Source organism: Vipera ursinii (genome assembly GCF_947247035.1).
Source record: "Vipera ursinii genome assembly, chromosome: 3".
NCBI classification, from domain to species: Eukaryota; Metazoa; Chordata; class Lepidosauria; order Squamata; family Viperidae; genus Vipera; species Vipera ursinii.
Window position 1 is genome coordinate 145,979,370 of NC_139516.1, and position 18,295 is coordinate 145,997,664.

Genomic DNA, 18,295 nt, shown 5'->3' on the forward strand with positions numbered 1-18,295 from the left:
TATTCCTGCAGCAACTGTGACAGATGGGGAGAAAGAGACCCAACAGCTTGAAAACAAAGATGGCGGTCAAGGTCAGAGCGGCTTTCCTGTTCTTTCCTGTGATTCTTAGTCACAAGGCTTACCTTCTTGATCACATTAAAGTCAAAGATATTTGTTTTAAAATTATGTGAGGAAGCCTGTTGAGTCGTATTTGTCATAAAAATAAATGCTCGTAAAATCTCTGGTTATTTTTACCTGGAAAGAAGCAGCTGTGTCTTTTTTTATTACTTTAAAGCTTCCAGCAGTAGACCTTCAGTTTCTCCATCATGTTCAGCAAATATATTGGCTACTCCTCCGTCCTCACAGAAGTTGAAGGCTTCTTGGCTACAACCAAAGGACAAGGCTGAGTAAGTGTTCTAGCGGCACAGACCTCTTGAACAGAGAATTATGAAGAAATGTAGCATTTGTAAATATCATTATGGTTTTATGTATGCCAATGGCCTATTTATTTGAGACCACCTCTCCTTTTGGAAAGTTTCCCTGTAGTAGATGTAATTAGCATTTTAAATTAACACTGGGCAATTTGTGGGTTTAAGTGACTACATTTTCCACTAATTTCTACCAAGCGTGACAGTGATTAGGAAAGTTGTACTCCAGCATACTGTGGAGGGCCACATATTAACTGCTTTACAGATTGATCTTTACACCTGAATGTATTTCTCATTACATAGATACTGTGAACACTGGAGGATATCCATAAAGATTTTCACCGCCCTTGATTAGAATGGCTTACTAGAGGAGAAACGCTTAAACGTGTCCATTGTGTGTTTCCCGATATCCTAGAATAGACTGTCCAATGACACACCTGGTGCTCCAGGGGCTTTTAGAGCAAGGAATGTTTTTCCTACAGTTTCTCTCCCTGCCTTTTATAATCACATGTTAATGGAACTGCTGTAATAGTTATGCATATTAGTTGACCGATATTGAGAACTGGCTTGAATTCCTGCTCAAATATACAGTATATAAATCCTCAATCAATCAATCCATCTTAGTGCCATACATTGCTTTGGATTTGGAGACATAAAGATGCTTCAAGTGCAGAGGGGTATGAATACACAATAGCAGAGTTGGAAGGGACCTTGTAGGTCATCTAGTCTAACCCCCTGCTCAAGCCGGAGGCCCTATACCATTTCTGACCAGTGGCTGTTTAGTCTCTTCCTGAAAGCCTCCAGTGATGAAGCACCCACAACTTCCATTGGTTGATTATTCTCACTGTCAGAAAATTTCTCCTTATTTATAGGTTGACTCTCTCCTTGATCAGTTTCCACCCATTGTTCCTCATCAGGCCTTTGGGTGCTTTAGAAAATAGGTTGTCCCCTTCCTCTCTGCAGCAGCCCCTCAAATATTAGAATATTAGACTGCTGTCATGTCACCCCTGGTCCTTCTCTTCACTAGACTAGCCATGCCCAGTTCTTGCAACTGTTCTTCTTATGTTTTAGGCTCCAGGCCCTTAATAATCTTTGCTCTTCTCTGCACTCTTTCTTGACAGTTGTCTGCTACTCCTTATACCAGCTGCTTTATGGTGTTGGTCATAGGTGCTGTTTGTCCCTCCACAGATTCCAAAGCAATGCTCAGTCCCAGTAAATTTATTTCTTGGTATCTGCTAATTAAATACTGACTTATAATAAAATGTAGTACAAAAGGTAGCTTATAATGTATTAATTACAAGGAAGTCCTTCTATGCCAGACAAATCCAGAATGCAAATTTGTTTTTTGGACACCTGAAATTATTACGGCTAGTCCTCAACTTATCACCAGTCATTTAGCAACTGTGCAAAGTTCTGATGGACCTGCCTGCAGGAGTTACCATATATGACCCAAATTTGAAGTTCTGATAATCGGCACGCATCCCTCTGCAGTTATGTGAACATGTTTTATGACAGTTTTGCCATAAATCAGCATTTATTCTCTTTTTCGGCAAAACAGTACCCATAGTGAACTATTGGTTAGCTTAAGGACTGCAATGTTTGCTTAATGACTGCTGCAACAAAGGTTTTGCAGTGGTTACGGCTCCTATAATTTTTAATTAAAATAGTAATAGGCAGGCTCCGTTAGGGTTTTAACTGGAGAACTGCCTATATTTCAGTGAGATTTGCCAATGTGCATAATTAAATGTCACCCTTTTCATCCTGCTAAAATGTCTCAATCAGAATGATACATTATTTGAAATAGCGTCAAATATTCTCTGCAGTTTTACTTTCTAGAAAATGCAGTTGGAAACGGTAGAATTTGTTTTGGTAGTGGATGCATTTTTAAATTGATAATATAAACAATTTTAACACTTTAAACTGATGTAGTTGTAGAGGGACGCGGTGGCTCAGTGGGTTAGGACGCTGAGCTTGTCGATCAGATGGTCGGCAGTTTGGCGGGTTTAATCCCGAGTGCCGCGTAACAGAGTGAGCGCCTGTTATTCGTCCCAGCTTCTGCCAACCTAGCAGTTGGAAAGCACGTAAAAATGCAAGTAGAAAAATAGGGACCACTACGGTGGGAAGTTCGGCCCCTAGAGTCGGAAACGACTAGCACACATGTGCAGGGAAATCTTTACCTTTACTAGTTGTTGTAGAGTCTTGACGCTAAAGCATTTCTTCTATTCCTTTCTATGGCTTGTAGTGAACCAGATGTGGAAGGAGAAGCTGATATCCACATTAGAGAAACCCACCCTTTAGAGGTACGTTTTAGGTAGCAGCAATACCCTTTTGATCCTTTCCTGACATGCTGGAAGTCAGCTCCTGTAATTTTCAATTAACCGTTGTAGGAATTCATACCCAATACATGAAGAGGTCATAAAGTTGGGCAAGGGTGAATTCAGCATGGTTGCTTTGGAGAAAGTAATTTGCTCTCTTTGCTTTTTGTTTTTATTACTGATTTATATAATCACTTAATGGAAAATAAGATTGATTAAAACAGTGAGGACTTCGGCTTTGTAGGTGGCTGGCTAACAGTAATCCTTGTCTGGTAAATCATCAACATTTATAGATAGCTGAACCCCATTACTACCAAACTGACATGGCAAAGGGAACAGCAAGAATGGAGGTGGAAATTTGCAACAAATGAAGGATTGTTGCAAACTGGATGACAGAGTAGGTAGTTCCAGTAGAAGAGAAATATATTGTAGCTCCACAATGTAGGAATTGTGGAGTCCTTGGTGTTCTCTGAGATGTGTTGTTTGCTTGTAGATGTTTCATTACCCAAGTAGGTAACCTCATCAGTTTTAGTGAATGTCAGGTTTGCCATCAATAAAAACATCCTCCCCAGCAGCCAACTCCCAAATAAGCAGGAGTTAACATAAGGTGAAAAAGGGACGCGGTGGCTCAGTGGGTTAGGACGCTGAGCTTGTCGATCAGAAGGTCGGCAGTTTGGCGGGTCGAATCCCGAGTGCCGCGTAGCAGAGTGAGCGCCTGTTACTCGTCCCAGCTTCTGCCAACCTAGCAGTTCAAAAGCACGTAAAAATGCAAGTAGAAAAATAGGGACCACTACGGTGGGAAGGTAACAGCGTTCCGTGCGCCTTTGGCCTCTAGTCATGCCGGCCACATGACCACGGAGACGTCCTCAGACAAGCGCTGGCTCTTCGGCTTTGAAACGGAGATGAGCACCGGCCCCTAGAGTCGGAAACGACTGGCACACATGTGCGGGGGAACCTTTACCTTTTAACATAAGGCAAACAAGCAGAAAACAATACCTAATCAAGAGACTACCAAGGAGAAAACCCAAAATTGGCAGGACACAAGCTGTAGGATAGAAACAGGGAAGAAGCCCAACACTCACTTGCACCGATGATGTTACTTAGTTGGGTAATTAAAGGCCTCCAAGCAAACAAGCTCAGAGACACCAGGGATTCCACAGATTAGGTAGTAAAATAAGCAGGAGATGATACTGCCAATGAAAAGAGATCACAGAGTTAGATCCTGGCAATTTGGTTCCCCCCCCCCCTTTTCAATCAGTTGAACTGATTCTATAAGAACTGCTTTTGCTGCTAAGATATAAACAGGGATTTATTGGTATCTCCAGGGCCTGTTTTTGTTTTGTTTTGTTCCCTTCTTCCTAGCATTTTCCAGCAAGTACATGGACTGCTTATTTTTGTCCAAAATTTTTTGAAGCAAAATGAATTAAACGTTCTGGAAATTGTAAACATCTGACTTGGTGTTTTTGTTCCAGGATGACACCCTACAGAAGAAAAAGCGAGCAAGAGGTTCAAGTAAGCAAATGGTGGAATCAAAGTAAGGAACTGTTTTTAAAGTTCTTTTAAATGGATGTGTGTGTGTGTGTGTGTGTGTGTATAAATATAAATATAAAAAGTCACAGTATGAAGTTCTTATGTTAAACTTGACATTTTAAGCACAGTAGTACAAAAAAAAGTATTATAATTTGGGGAGGGTGAACTTTCATTTCTGTTAAAAACACACAGAACTGATATGTAAGATGCTTTTATTGTCATTAGTGTCTTAAGAACACATTTATTTATTTATTTATTTATTTATTTATTTATTATTATTTTTATTATTACATTTATATCCCGCCCTTCTCCGAAGACTTAGGGCGGCTTACAAGCTTAGCAGTAGCCTTCATTCTATGTATATGCCTGCTTGTTAGGGCTTTCAAACACACCCCAAGTGGCATTATTACAAAGTCAGCTTAATTGCCCCCAACAATCTGGGTCCTCATTTTACCTACCTTGGAAGGATGGAAGGCTGAGTCATTAGTTGAGTCAGTATCGTAATGCAGATGTGGAATAATCAGATGGAAAGCTTTTGTATAGCAGTCCTAACTTTTACAGCCTCCAAATATTTTCAGAATGGCCACAGGTACAATTTTTAATCTGACAAAGGAAGGAAGTATGAAATATATGGGTATTAACTGTATCAAATCTAATTTTATTAAAAATGCATTTTGTTTTTGTGCTACCCTATTGACTGTATTTATCATGGCTCAGTCTATTCTTTAATGGAGCTTCTATAAGTCTGAAAAAGGTTGATGCACTCCAGACATCGAGGCATGGGCAGTTTTCCTATGCACCTCTTGGAGCATTTTGTTTTGTTTTTGGGAAAGCCTGATCCCATATATCCATAGTGCCCTTTATATAGCAAAAAATATAATCCATTGGCTTTGAACTTACATTTGAAAATAATCAGTAACTAACACAATGCATTTATTTTTAGGATGGATGAATATGATTTTCATTTTTCGTCTGATCCAAGCACACATGAGATGGTAAAACCATAATTAAACAATTATTTCAGTGTTTACAGGCAAATTGCTTTTCTTAACAACTGTTTGCAGGCAAATTGATGGATTTGTTATTTACATTCTGTCAGGTTGGTGTGGACTCTTCAACAATCCCATAGATAAAATTTCTTCAGAAGAATACATTAGTTGTGTCCATCATCTCCATTTTTCTAGTAATTGTTAATGGTTTTAGTCATCTTAAATTCCGTTCTTTTTTATTTGTTTTCCCAGCATGGCATGAATAATACATTATCAGTGGTAAATTAGAGAATAGTTCATAATCAAGTTCCGTCATAGCTTAGTAAATATCTCATTCTCTGCAGGATCCAGGATTGCCTAAGACTGTATCAAGATCTACATACATGCCTAATTTCATACCTATTTAACAATATATTTGCAATCAGGTTCAAAATGTTGTGATTCACCAGCATTATTTCCATAGTTTTGTAAAATGTTAATTTACTATTAATTTATTTGTGACAAGCCTTGGAGTATATCTTGGTAAGAATACCCTTGGAATTGTTGAAAACAAATCTCACCAACTTAGATATATCAGAAACAGGCATGATTTATTTGTTAATTTGTCTGGTTTGAAATCCAGTTTAGCTAGCTATTTCTAAAGAACAAAGACTTAGTATTTAAGGAACAATAGTATTCCTATTTTGCCTTAAAATCATTATCCCATTCTTCTGTTTCCTCTTTTTTTTAAAAAAAAATCATTTTTTTTGTTTTCAGGTGTCTGAAATGAAGCAAAAAATATTTGTCCAGAACACTTTGCACAAGTATGGAAATTTTTTGGCACGCTATTGGTGTAGAATTATAACATGCCCTAGGTGGCCAATAAAAGGGACGTGGTGGCTCAGTGGGTTAGGATGCTGAGCTTGTCGGCAGTTTGGCGGGTCGAATCCCGAGTGCCGCATAGCAGAGTGAGCACCTGTTACTTGTCCCAGCTTCTGCCAACCTAGCAGTTCAAAAGGACGTAAAAATGCAAGTAGAAAAATAGGGACCACTACGGTGGGAAGGTAACAGCATTCCGTGCACCTCTGGCGTCTAGTCATGCCGGCCACATGACCACAGAGACGTCCTCGGACAAGCGCTGGCTCTTCAACTTTGAAATGGAGATGAGCACCGGCCCCTAGAGTTGGAAATGACTAGCACGCACGTGCGGGGGAACCTTTACCTTTTTTTAGGTGGCCAATGTGAAAAAGTAAAAAAAAAAAAGTGGTTCATGTAGTCCTTGTTTAGTGACCACAACTGAGATTGCAATTCAGTTAAGCAAAGCAATTGCTAAGCGAAACGGCAACTGAGCTTAACTGAACTTAATTCAGCTTTCCTTTGCTTTACTGACCCGCAAAGGTTTTAAATAAGAGGATTGGTTATGCAGTTACCTTTTCATGAGGGTCATAACGCTGAATGGTCACTGCCCAAAACAGTCATTAAATGAGGATTAACTGTGTCCTTAAAAAAGCAAAATGAATTCCCTCTCTTATGCATCCCAAAGTTTGTTTCAAAAACATTAATAATTCCAGAATAGAGTTTATAAGGGACTTGAAAGAAGAAAATAGATAGGGGAAGTTTGTAAGTTTAAATTGAGAAGTTTGAATTGTGAGCCGCCCAAAGTTGTTTGCTGAACAAAGCAGCATATTTGGAAGTCAACATTTATTGCAGGCAGGAAGGGAAAGGGAAGGAAGGAAGGAAGGAAGGAAGGAAGGGAGGAAGGAAGGGAGGAAGGAAGGAAGGAAAGGTTATCTGTTATGAAAATATTGGGCATTCTTTTTAGTACATTTGGATAATTCTGCCTCCTGGAGATTCATATGGCTCCCACCCTGTTAGAATTTATAGGGTCTCTTAAGACCTCATTGTTCCTAGGATTAGGGTGTCTGTGGAGACCGTGTTGCTCTTCCTTGCCCAGTGGGGGAAGTGTTTATGACGGTCGGAGAGAATAACCTTGGGAGATAAGAGGAGGAGGAGCCACAGCCTAGGCTACAAAGAAAAACTCAGAAGGAATAGGGGTGTGGGAAATACCTCGGAATGGATGCTCCATTGTTCTCTGGAAAATTAAGACGAGGAAGGGGAGAAGGGCTTTCAGACTTGCCAGATTCTGTTACTATAACATTACAATAAAGATAGTATTTGTACTTTTGGGCTTTTGAGTCCTACTTGGATAGATTATGTTGAAGTAGGACATTTTAATCCCACCACAAATCACATATGGGGCAGTGTAGTGGCTCAGGGGTTAAGACCCTGAGCTTGTTGGCTGGAAAGCCAGCAGCCCAGGTTTGAGACTTGAGCTCCATGTGACAGGGTGAGCTCCTGTCCTTGCCTCGGTTCTTGCCAACCTAGCAGTTTGAAAGCATACAAACGCAAGTAGATAAATAGGTACTACGTCAGTGGGAAGATAACAGTGCTCTGATGTCATGCTGGTCTCATGACTGGAAATGTCTTCGGATAGCGCTGGCTCAATGGCCTTGAAATGGAGATGAGCTCCGTTCCTTATAATTGGCAACAACTAACAAGTAAAATCCGCAGGTACTCCTTTAGAAACCACATTTAGCAGAAAAGTACAGGTGGAAAATACAACCAGAGGAGTTTAGGAGTTTACTGGGAGCACTGACCTATAGGACTTTGCATTCTAAAAAAATTTCTGCAGACACTGACTCCTTAATTCATAGTCTTTTATTGCATGCAGGAGTCTGGAAAAGAGAAATGTGAAGCTGAACAAGTTTGAGAGAAGTCTGGTAAAGTCCAATTTTCGTGTTTATTATAGTGTATATTACAGTTTATTATAGGTACTTCAGACACCCAGATGTTTGTGGTTTCAGGGCTATTACTGCTAAATGCATTCTGTTTGGATTTTTAAGACATTTGATTAGTTCTGCCTAATATATTACCTGCTACTTGAGCAGTGCATGAAATGAGAGAACAGTTTTCTCTCACCATCTGTGAACTCCTCCTAATACTCTCTGTCTGGGTCAGTTTAAGTGCTTTGTTTTGTTTTGTTTTTAAAGAATGGCCACTACTTAACTGAAACTGGAATGAAACTAATCCTTTGAAGGAGAGGTGCCAAGGATGGACTTGGGAAGGAAGTCTCCCCCAGTCTAGTCTTCCAGATGAATTGGAAGTGACCCGCATTCTGTTCCTTAAATTGGAAGTGAAAATGGTTGCTAAATAAGCCATGTGTGTGTGTGTACGTGTGTGTGTGTGTGTGTGTGTGTGTGTGTGTGTGTGAGAGAGAGAGAGAGAGAGAGAGAGAGAGAGAGAGAGAGAGAGAGAGAGACTGCAAAGAACCCTGGTTGCTGTCAATAACACTCAGATAAAGTTCTCTTGTGCAGCTATGCCAATGTTACTTTCACCCTTGTTGCCAGGCGCATGAAATTTGATTGTAAGTGAGCACATTGGCCAAAAAAATATTATTATTTTTTTAAAAAAATACTGTCGTATTTGCAAACAGTCACTAAACAAGATAGCCACTAAATAGGAATGGCTGTACAGCTTTCAGAATTTCGATGTAGCTACTTTCATAACCGGTCCAAACAGATCTAGAGGCTTCCGGAATAGGGAAGATTCTGTAGTTCCTTCATCATTCTGTATTACCTACCGTATCTGTGCTAGAATATAGAATCACTCTAGGAATGGATTTGAGAATAGACGTGAAAGCCGTTCTATAATTCCCGCCCTGTCTCCATCCCTTTCCTGAAATGAGACTCAAGCCTGAAGATTTCTGAAATCACAAGGGAGCTTCCAGATCTGTTATCTGATCAAATTAAAGCTTGTGGGCATTTAATTCTACCATAAAGGATGTCACAGCACTTTCTTCACCCAGAGATAAAAGCTTCAGCACGTAGCCTCCTCTGCCTGTCTTTTGGTCTTAACTGTCTTCATCACATCAGACCAACCTTGTACCTGCCAGATGAATCATACTGCAACACCCATTATCCCAAGATGCACAGGGTTAGAGTGTAACATACTTTCATTTTATTATAATTAACTGATCAATAGAAGAAAAATACAGACGCATACAATATCATTAAAAGAACCAATACAAGCTCAGGATTGGTAAGCAGTAGCTATGAAAAGAAGGGATTTGACACTTATTTCCGGAAGAACTCTGAAAATGTGGAACATGTTACTTGAAAGACTGTTTCGTTTCTTCTTTCTTGGGGAAAAATATTCAGATCAAACAACATATACCAAAACTCTATAGTTACAAATCAGGTGGTTTTTTTTTCTTACTCTTAATATTTTTTTCATAATTCTTTTTAGTTGGCCCCCCATGCCCCCCCCAAATCTATGAGTTATGATATCTCAGTAGATTCCAACTTCTGAGAATTATAACCAGGATAATACCTGGGAGGTCCTGTGCCCAAGAAGGCTGACGTAAGTCTGATGTAAGGAATTCAAGGAACGAAAACAAGGAACGCAAAGACCCTTTAGTTCAATTTCATGGAGGGCCACATCAGCATTGCGGTTGCCCTCAAGGGGCCGGGTGGGCGTGGCCTACTGGGTGGGCGTGGCTAGAGTGCGTATGGCCTACTGGGTGGGCATGGCCAGCTCTACATCGTTCGCATCAAGGGTGCCTATGGGGGCCTGGGCAGGAGTGGGACAGATCTGAGGGTCTCTGGCAGGAGGGTCTCTGGGCCAGGGCCAAGGCAATGGGGGCCGTTCCCTCACTGTTTCCAGAATGGCTTCACGGGCCGCGTGAAACCACTTCGCAGGCCGGATCCGGCCCCCAGGCCTTGTGTTTGACATGTCTGCTTTAGTTCATTAAAGTCCTGCTTCTCTCAGTGTTGTTTGGGATTCAAGCAAAGGGCTTTTCGTCTGAAGCTGTGGTGTGATCAAAGGACTTCATTGACATCCTTGCTTTGCCCTGTGATATCTGCTGATTTTTTCCTATTTGTAAGGCCAGGGCAGAGTAGCTTAGGAGTGCTGTGTTTGTTCTATTTGTTTTGATGCCTTGAACATTCAGTTTCTATACAACATTGAAAAAAAGGGGATTCCTAAACATTTTTACACTTTTTCCCCTAATGGGGTAAAATGTGATTCCAAAAGAAAATAGGTCGACCCTTAAGGGGTTAGCTCAGTAATTGAGCTTGTACAATTGATTTTAATCAACATTTAAATGCTTCTGGAATGAAATGTTGTAATGTCAGTACCCTTCAGGTGGCGCTGACTCCTGCCTGCATGTTTTCCCAGCCTTCTAACTACAAGATCCATCTCTTTTCTGAAAGCAACCCAGAGAGTGAAAAAAGCTGGATTTGTAACTCTCAGAACCACACGTTGCCCAAAGTGGCAGACTACACTCGGAAAAAAACAAGAGTCAGAAGCAAGTTGAAAGGTAAAAACAACAATGGGAGACTAGTTATTGGTTTAGAATGTTGCTAGAAGTAATTAGCTCAGTGGAACCTGTTTTCATGTAAACTGTACATAAAATTAAACCAGAGCTTCTAAAGCAAGCCCTAGGGCTCATAATTCTTTTTAGCCCGGACTTAAGGCTTCCAGCACTGTGTTTAAGCAGGTGTGCAGGTGTATTTACTTGGAAATATTACAGCATCATGTATTAAAGGTTTCAAATGTGTATTACTTCCGACTTGTTCCATCAATAGGTAGTTTTATCTATATTATCTCTGCTCCTAATTGCAAATGTTTGTTTAATCTTTCCTCTCACAGTATTGCCGTTGTCTTCTCCAAGTAGTGGCAGTGATTATCGTGCAAAGAAAGTAAGGAAAACTGAAACTCTGATCTTTTCTTTTCTGATAGATATGGCTGCCAGATGTATAGAACATGTAGAATTTTGTTTGCTCTTTTTTTTAATTGTTAGATATTTTTGTGCCAGCCATGGCAGTTCCCCAAAAAGGTCATCAGATGGGAGCAAAGAGGCATCCATCTTTGCTCCCACTGGTGGGTCAGGGGTCTCCGGCCCCTGCAGCCCCATTGGAGAGAGTTAATGGCCCTCCAGCCCCCTCACTCTCATTGGTAAGGGAGGGGCTGGGGACCCCCATAAAAACCTCTGCTCAGGGGCTGCTCTCTCTTGTTGCTTTTCTTGTTCAAGCTCCCTCTGGGAATGATCCATGAGCTCAATCCAGGCATGGATGCCTCCATGCCAGGGAACTCTTTCTCTTTACTCTATCTTTAAATAAAGCTTCATCTGATTGCATCCCTGCGTGCTGCCTTTTTCTTGGAAGCACCTTAACGAACCATCGGTCTCGTGAGGCCATCTCACATTAATGTTGCCCTTACGCTCTGCTTGTATGATGTTAGAATTTCTGTGAACGTAAAGGATCGGTCCAACTGCATTATTGTGGATATCTTCAGAGAATTTTTTTTTTGTTAAATCATGAAACTGCTTTAAGATTTGCATGAGTCAGAAGTCAATGCTTTTTGTTTCTTCCCCTCCCTTTCTTCACACTGTTTTTTTGTTTTCCCTTTTTCTACCGTTGTCCCCTACTTTTTGTTTTTGTATTTTCACACTTTATTTTTATAAATGAATAAAACTAAAAAAAAAATACTGCATGATGCTTTGGTTAAGTGAGAAGAGCCAAGTGTAAAGAAACTATTTTGGTGTTCTGTGTACCTTATTTCTCCTACTGAATTAACATTCCAGTAGGCCGCCATTTGCTTCAGGAATTTAGCTGCACTGCCAACAAGCACTAGACCTTTTAATGTATATATACATAGGAAGTAATGGAGGAAACAGAGATAATTGATATGTCATTATAATAACCGCCCTGAGTCCTCAGGGAAAGGGCGGTATATAAATGCAATAAAATAAATAAAATAAAATAAATAATAAAGATACTCCTTTCTTTCTGGCAATCTTGACCTGTAATGAAGATTGGAAACAGATCAGAAAATGTAAGTTTATATTTCTGATTGAAAGGGCCTTTAGATTTGTGATCATTTATACCTGTCAGTTTGTGAAGCCAGAAGGCAAAAATGTCCACATCCATCAAGCGAGTTTAGTGTTGGGATCCTTGCACTTATGGATATATCTGGAATCAAACAAGCTGTGAATGAGATACAGCCATTCTAGTAGATCTTTTGGAGAGGTATCTTTATTTGATTCTACATGTCCTTTCATAGCAGGATTGGACTGAAAATTTGCCGTGCTTTTCCCCCCCCCCTAGCTTTTTTTAAGGTCTTTTATATCAGTATTGGGGGGGGTTGTTCCTAGCTTTTACATTGCCAATATCTCTTGAGGATAGAACTTTGTAGTGTTTCTACATTTAATTTGGTATATTTGATGCTCTTAACTTCCAATCTTCATTCCAGACAATATTAAAAAAAACCATAGTAATTCATCCATCTTTATTTCAATTTTATTCTTCAGCCTATTCGGGCAAATCCAATACTTTCGACCTTAGCTATGTTTTTTTACCAGACTTTGTTATAAACAGGGGGGATTAGACTTCCTGTCCCTTAGAACTCCTAGCAACAGCAAACTTAGATAACCTGTGCTTTCATCGGAGTAGTAGTACCATCCATGCATGACATTAAAAGTTACTAAATGAAAGATTATTAAAATTCTACTGCAGATTAAATTAACTAGAACTTTTTTCAGGTTGTTGAACTTTTTCATCAGTGCAGGTAGACGTCGGGTTAGGACAACAAATGGGACTGGGAACTGTTGCTAAACAACACAATTGTAAAGAGTGGTATCTTGTGACCACATCACTTAATGATGGCAATTCTAGCAGTTCTAATTGCCGTCATTAAGCAAGGACCTCACTTAATCGTGAGTTCCAACTTCTTGCTAGCTTCCCTATTGATTTTGTTTGTGGGAAACTGGTAGGGAATATAGGAAATCATGGTTATTTGGATGCCACATGCCCAGATTATGATTAAGTGACTACAGGGACGTTGCAATTGCTGGAACTCTGAGGACCATCATAAGTTCCCCTTGTTTCGCACTATTATAACTTTGAACAGTTGAATGAATGGTTGTAACCTAAAGACTACATGTATAGAGCTGCAGTAAGTGAAACAACTTGTATGCAGCAGTCTGTTGCTAGGTGTTTGATTTGATGATTTCAGTTTCTTCTCTAGATGGAAAATTCAGCAGTTCCTAGGGAAAAGATACAGAGAAGAACAAAGCCAGTATCAGAGATGCATCACTGTACAAGCTATAGTCCAATTCATGTTTGTTCAACACCTTATTCACATATTAGACAAAGTATGTGCCTCCTTTCAATGTCATTTGAACTCTGTTTGAATTTAAAACTTTGTATCATATTCTAGTGGTGTGGGCTTAATCATATTGTAATTGCCAATTCAGAACTTTGATTCCTTCACTATTGTCTCAGTAGTGTGTGTGAACTTGTAATTTTATTATTTAGAAACCTATGCTATGTAATGGGATTTGGAATGCTCTTCATTATCTCTTTGTGAAGACTTGGAACAACTTTTGTAGCAGACCATTGCCATCTTGTGGCCTTCCTGGAGTATGACATTTTCTTTTAAAGTTTTAAGTTGTCTCCACAATCTGAACTGTTTGAAACATCTTCAATTTTGAATGTCTGCATTGTAACATTTAAAATTGAAAGGAGTGTTTACATTTTTAAAAAATAAAGCTCGATTTTGATTGTCACTTGTGAGAATGATATGTCTGTAAAGGAAATTTCTCTAGTCATAATCCTACATACTCTGTGGTCCACAGTTGCCGTTATAGAAATTATTTTAAACCATTATATTTAACCCTTTAATTATCTAAACTGCAACATAGGGTGTGAGGATCCTTCTTTTTTTAACACATTAAAGTTAAGAGATGAGGTGGCCCTTGAATGGTAGGTGGTAGTAGCAGGAATGACTAAGCCACTAGTCCAAAATAGGAGAGAGCCAATGAATGAAGATGTAGAAGGCATCTGGAAGATGAAATTTGAGAACTCCAGATTTCCACCTTATGGACTCAGGCATTTAATACATTTAGTCCTCGACTTACAACACTTTATTTAGTGACCACTGGAAGTTACAATAGCAATGAAACAAACGATTTATGTTTCCACACTTATGACCACTGCAGCATCTCTGTAGTCACGTGATCAAAATTTAGACGCTTGGCAACTGACTCATATTTATGACAGTTGCAATGTCCTGGGGTCATGTGATCACCTTTTGTGAAATTCTGACAAGCAAAGTTAATGGGGAAACCTGATTCACTGTAACAACTGTGTTACTCAACAACAACTGCATTGATTAACTTAACTGTGGCAAGAAAGGTTGTAAAATGGGGCAAAATTCACTTAACAAATGTCTGACTTAGCGATATAAATTTTGGGCTTAATTGTGATCACAAGTCGAGGACTACCTGTATAGCTTCAAGTGTGTAACCACATCTCAGGTTGAGGATGCAGCTAAGGGTGTCTTCTTGACATGATGCTCTGTTTAGGAGGTAGGATGAGTAGCTGCCTGGTTGTTCTTGATACCCTAGCCCAGTGGCCTTCAAGCTTTTGGGTGCTAGGGACTGGTTCTGTGCAGGATAGTTTTTCCCTGGATCCCATGCTTGTGCAGATGCCAGTTTGCACACTGAGGGGTCCCCAGGCACAACAGCCCACTACCATGCTGTGGTCTATTTGCAACCGGGCCATGTGAGCGGTGCGCCAGGCATGCACGCAGCTCATCTTGCATGAGCGGCAGGCCAGTGTATGTGTACACGCACACGCAACTCAACTTGTGCAAGTTGAACTGTGCAGGCGTGTGTGTGCGCCGCCCTGTCCCTCACCTAAGTTGAGTAAGCCGGTCCGCTGCTCACATAGCCTAGTTCTCCTCTGTCCCCTCGCCCCCCAGGCTACCAAGCCACAAAGTTTAAGGACCACTGCCCTAGCCAATATCAGGGACTTGATTGCTTGGACCTTCAGTTCTCTATATAATAAAAAGGTCTGAATTATTTCTCCAAAAGGATCATGAAATAAAATTGGTCTGCATTTTGGGATGGGGTGTTGAGGGAGAATTTGCATTAGCAAATTAATTAGACAAAGTTAGTATAGTGGTAGATATAGTGAAAAATGGAATCTTTGCTATTATCCCTCTATGGAGTTTGGCACCAGCTAGTAGTCTGCTGGAACCTGTTGCCACCCATCAGGTGCTAACACTGCAAAACAAATCTGGCTTTCAGGAGTTGTTCTATTTCTCAGAATGCTCCTATTGCCACATTCCAGATAATGATACTGAACAAGGTGTACTCAGCACCCACTCCACCCACAACCCATGACACGGAAAATAGTATTTTCATCTTCTTCCTCAAAGCTGAATTTAGATTAGGTTTAGTATTTAAAGAGATGGGTGTGGAACATTAAATGCTAAATTTAGATTACATTTGGTAAGAGATGCATACTTGGGGACCCCCGTCATATACATTTAAACCCAGTTCCTAGACATTCAGAATGTCATACAATCCTTAATTTGTATCATACCTCTTGACAGACTTAACATAAAATGTGGAGGCAAGATGAAATTGAATTTTCCTTCAAGATCTTCAGTATGATTGTTTTAAGCATACGTATTATGATTGTTAGTATGGCTTTTGCACACATATTTTAATCATTAGCTGCCAAAAAGTAAGATATAAAATAAATAAGGCGGGATACAAAGAAGCAGGCATTTTAAAGTAGTATTACTATCTTGTTTTTTAGATGGTGTAGAAATTATGGATGCCACTTTTGCATTAAGCAGCAGCTCTTCACCCAATGCGTCAGATGCTAAAACAAGCAAGGTATAGGTTTTGGTAACACATGTAAACATGTATATACATGCTTACCATGCATGAAATGTGTATTGCATTTTGTTTATTTGTGTTTATGTAACCATAAGACACCATATTATTCCTATTTCATTCTTCCATTATAATGCTAGAATCTGTTTGAAAAGTATTGCAGTTTGGATATATATTTTTCTCTCTCTCTCTCTCTCTTTAACGCTTTCTAGAAATATGAAGCTGCAGCTAGTACTCTACTCCTGGAAGATAAAATCTCCAACTCGAAGAGGAAATTTTCAGGTAAAATAAATGCTAGCAAAGGAAAGTTGGATAAATCTGAAAGAAAAATAACAATTTTGTCACCAGTGTTCTAGTTTTTAAGGAGAAGGATGGTGTCTGTCCTCTACTTTCTCTCCCACTGTGCTTTTGTGGCTTGGACAATTTCATTATCAACATTTAAAAAGGCAAGCTGTATGGGTCCAAGTGATGTGGACAAGGCTTGGTTTGAATTGCAAGTCCCATCAAAATTTCAGTGGCACCTAATATGGTGAAAGTGTAAAGTGGTGAAACTTCCCACTAACTACTGGGTATGGGTTTCTTTTTCTAGAATGGTCATCCGATTTCAATAGAAAACGCTCCAAGCACACTGAAAGGCTGCCTTGTCATGAATCCAGCATAATCTTTGAACCAAGAAAACTCTTTTCCTCCATAGAAATGGTAGATGAAACACCAGAAGGTAATCACACTAGAACTCTAGTAACAACATTCCGTAAAATTTGGAGCAAAAAATGTGTGATCTGAATCAAATTTGCCTTCAGATAATGATGCTAATGATGTTGTTATCCATTCAGTTGTGACTGACTCCTGGCAATTCTATGGGCCAGATCTCTCCACATCTTCCAATCTTGCACTACTTCTTTGAGTTTTTCTGTGCTTTGGCTGGTGTTGGCTTTGCCTTCAAGAATGGATACAGTAATGAGTAATACACCTTTTTCACCTGTGACGTCTCAAAAGCAAAGGGGGCATTCTGAGGACAGGTTTTTGATCCATTTTTAGCAGCTCCCGTTTTTGCTAACGCTCTCTTTAACATAGTCTGCATTTGGATTTCATCTGTTCTGTCATTGTTGATCTCCTTGAGTATTCCCTGAAAAGGTAGCTTAAGAGACAAAATACATGGTTCATAATCTTTATAATTGATAGCCTGATTCTAAAAAAGAAAAAAAGGCCTGTGTGTGATTTTAAGAGTTAGAACATGGAAGTGTTCAACCTTTTCCCTGTGCTTCAATCTTTATAAACATCTCCGCTCTATAACCTGTTATACTACCCCAGAATCAAAGCATTTTAGAAGGTAAGACTGCATCCTATTAATTTCCTTATGTTAATATTTATATAGCCAATTCACCTCTCTGAACAGTTCGTAAGCTGTTGCAATTTAATTATTGTTTTAAATATTAAAACAAATTAAAATACCATGAATGAACAGATTATATACTGAAATTCCCAGATGGTGGTGATTTAAAAAAAACTTTAAATGGCCTTTATGAGTAAGTTCTCCAGAATGCTAAAATAAGCATCAAGATGAATTATTGTACAGCTACTGTAAATTAAGGGGAGGAGACAGTGATCCTCACACCAAGGTTTACAACAAAAATTTAAACTTTTGTTAAGTATGGATGAGAGATACTGTGTTTCAGATAAACTGGCAATGTTTATTTGTAGAGGTTTCCCATCTTGTACATCATGTCTACAAAGTTAAAGAGTTTTCCTATTTGTTCAATTAAACACAGATTTGTATTTTTGTGGGCTGGTTATTGTTGCAAATGCCTTACTAGGAGAGCTGTGCTTTTTTTGCAGGCCAACCTTTAAATGAATTTGAGAACCAGGTATTTGCCTCTAAAATACTTGAAGAAGAAATCGGTGACTCGGGGGTTATTGCTGCTTTTGAGAATTTTACAAATGAATTGAAGAAAACATTTTGGGTAATTCTTTTTCCCTACAGTTAGCTGACAGTCATTTTTGTACTGCGAATAACTTCCAGATAAGCTCACAAATATGTAAACAGATTTTTTTTCCTGTAGCAAATTCCCTTATATGCAACCAGTTCATTCTCCTTCTCTTTTCTATATCTCTTCTTTATACTGCGTAGTCCTTGCAGATAATTTAGATCAGGGTTGTTCTTGTTACTACAAATAATTTGTGATTCTAATCTCCCAGTTCTATGACTTAGTTTAGATACAAGAGGATGGAGATTTATACACGCAGAGTCTTGAAGGCACCTGAACAGAATATATCAGCCTTGTTGCATCGGATCCATGAGAAGCGGTAGGTGGTACCCATCTTGTCTAG

General features: G+C 39.4%; 1 protein-coding gene across 1 annotated transcript in view; it reads left to right on the forward strand.

The window, feature by feature from the left end:
- Positions 1-18,295, forward strand: part of SYCP2L (synaptonemal complex protein 2 like) — a gene marked incomplete at both ends in the record, with an annotated part of 35,882 nt that overhangs the window by 15,241 nt on the left and 2,346 nt on the right. Inside the window, 8 exons of the mRNA XM_083360306.1 lie at positions 4,195-4,256; positions 7,952-8,000; positions 10,456-10,597; positions 10,930-10,979; positions 16,180-16,249; positions 16,557-16,685; positions 17,804-17,928; positions 18,177-18,271. Of these exons, the coding sequence (XP_083216432.1) occupies positions 4,195-4,256; positions 7,952-8,000; positions 10,456-10,597; positions 10,930-10,979; positions 16,180-16,249; positions 16,557-16,685; positions 17,804-17,928; positions 18,177-18,271 (722 nt within the window). The remainder of the gene's footprint in view (positions 1-4,194; positions 4,257-7,951; positions 8,001-10,455; positions 10,598-10,929; positions 10,980-16,179; positions 16,250-16,556; positions 16,686-17,803; positions 17,929-18,176; positions 18,272-18,295) is intronic.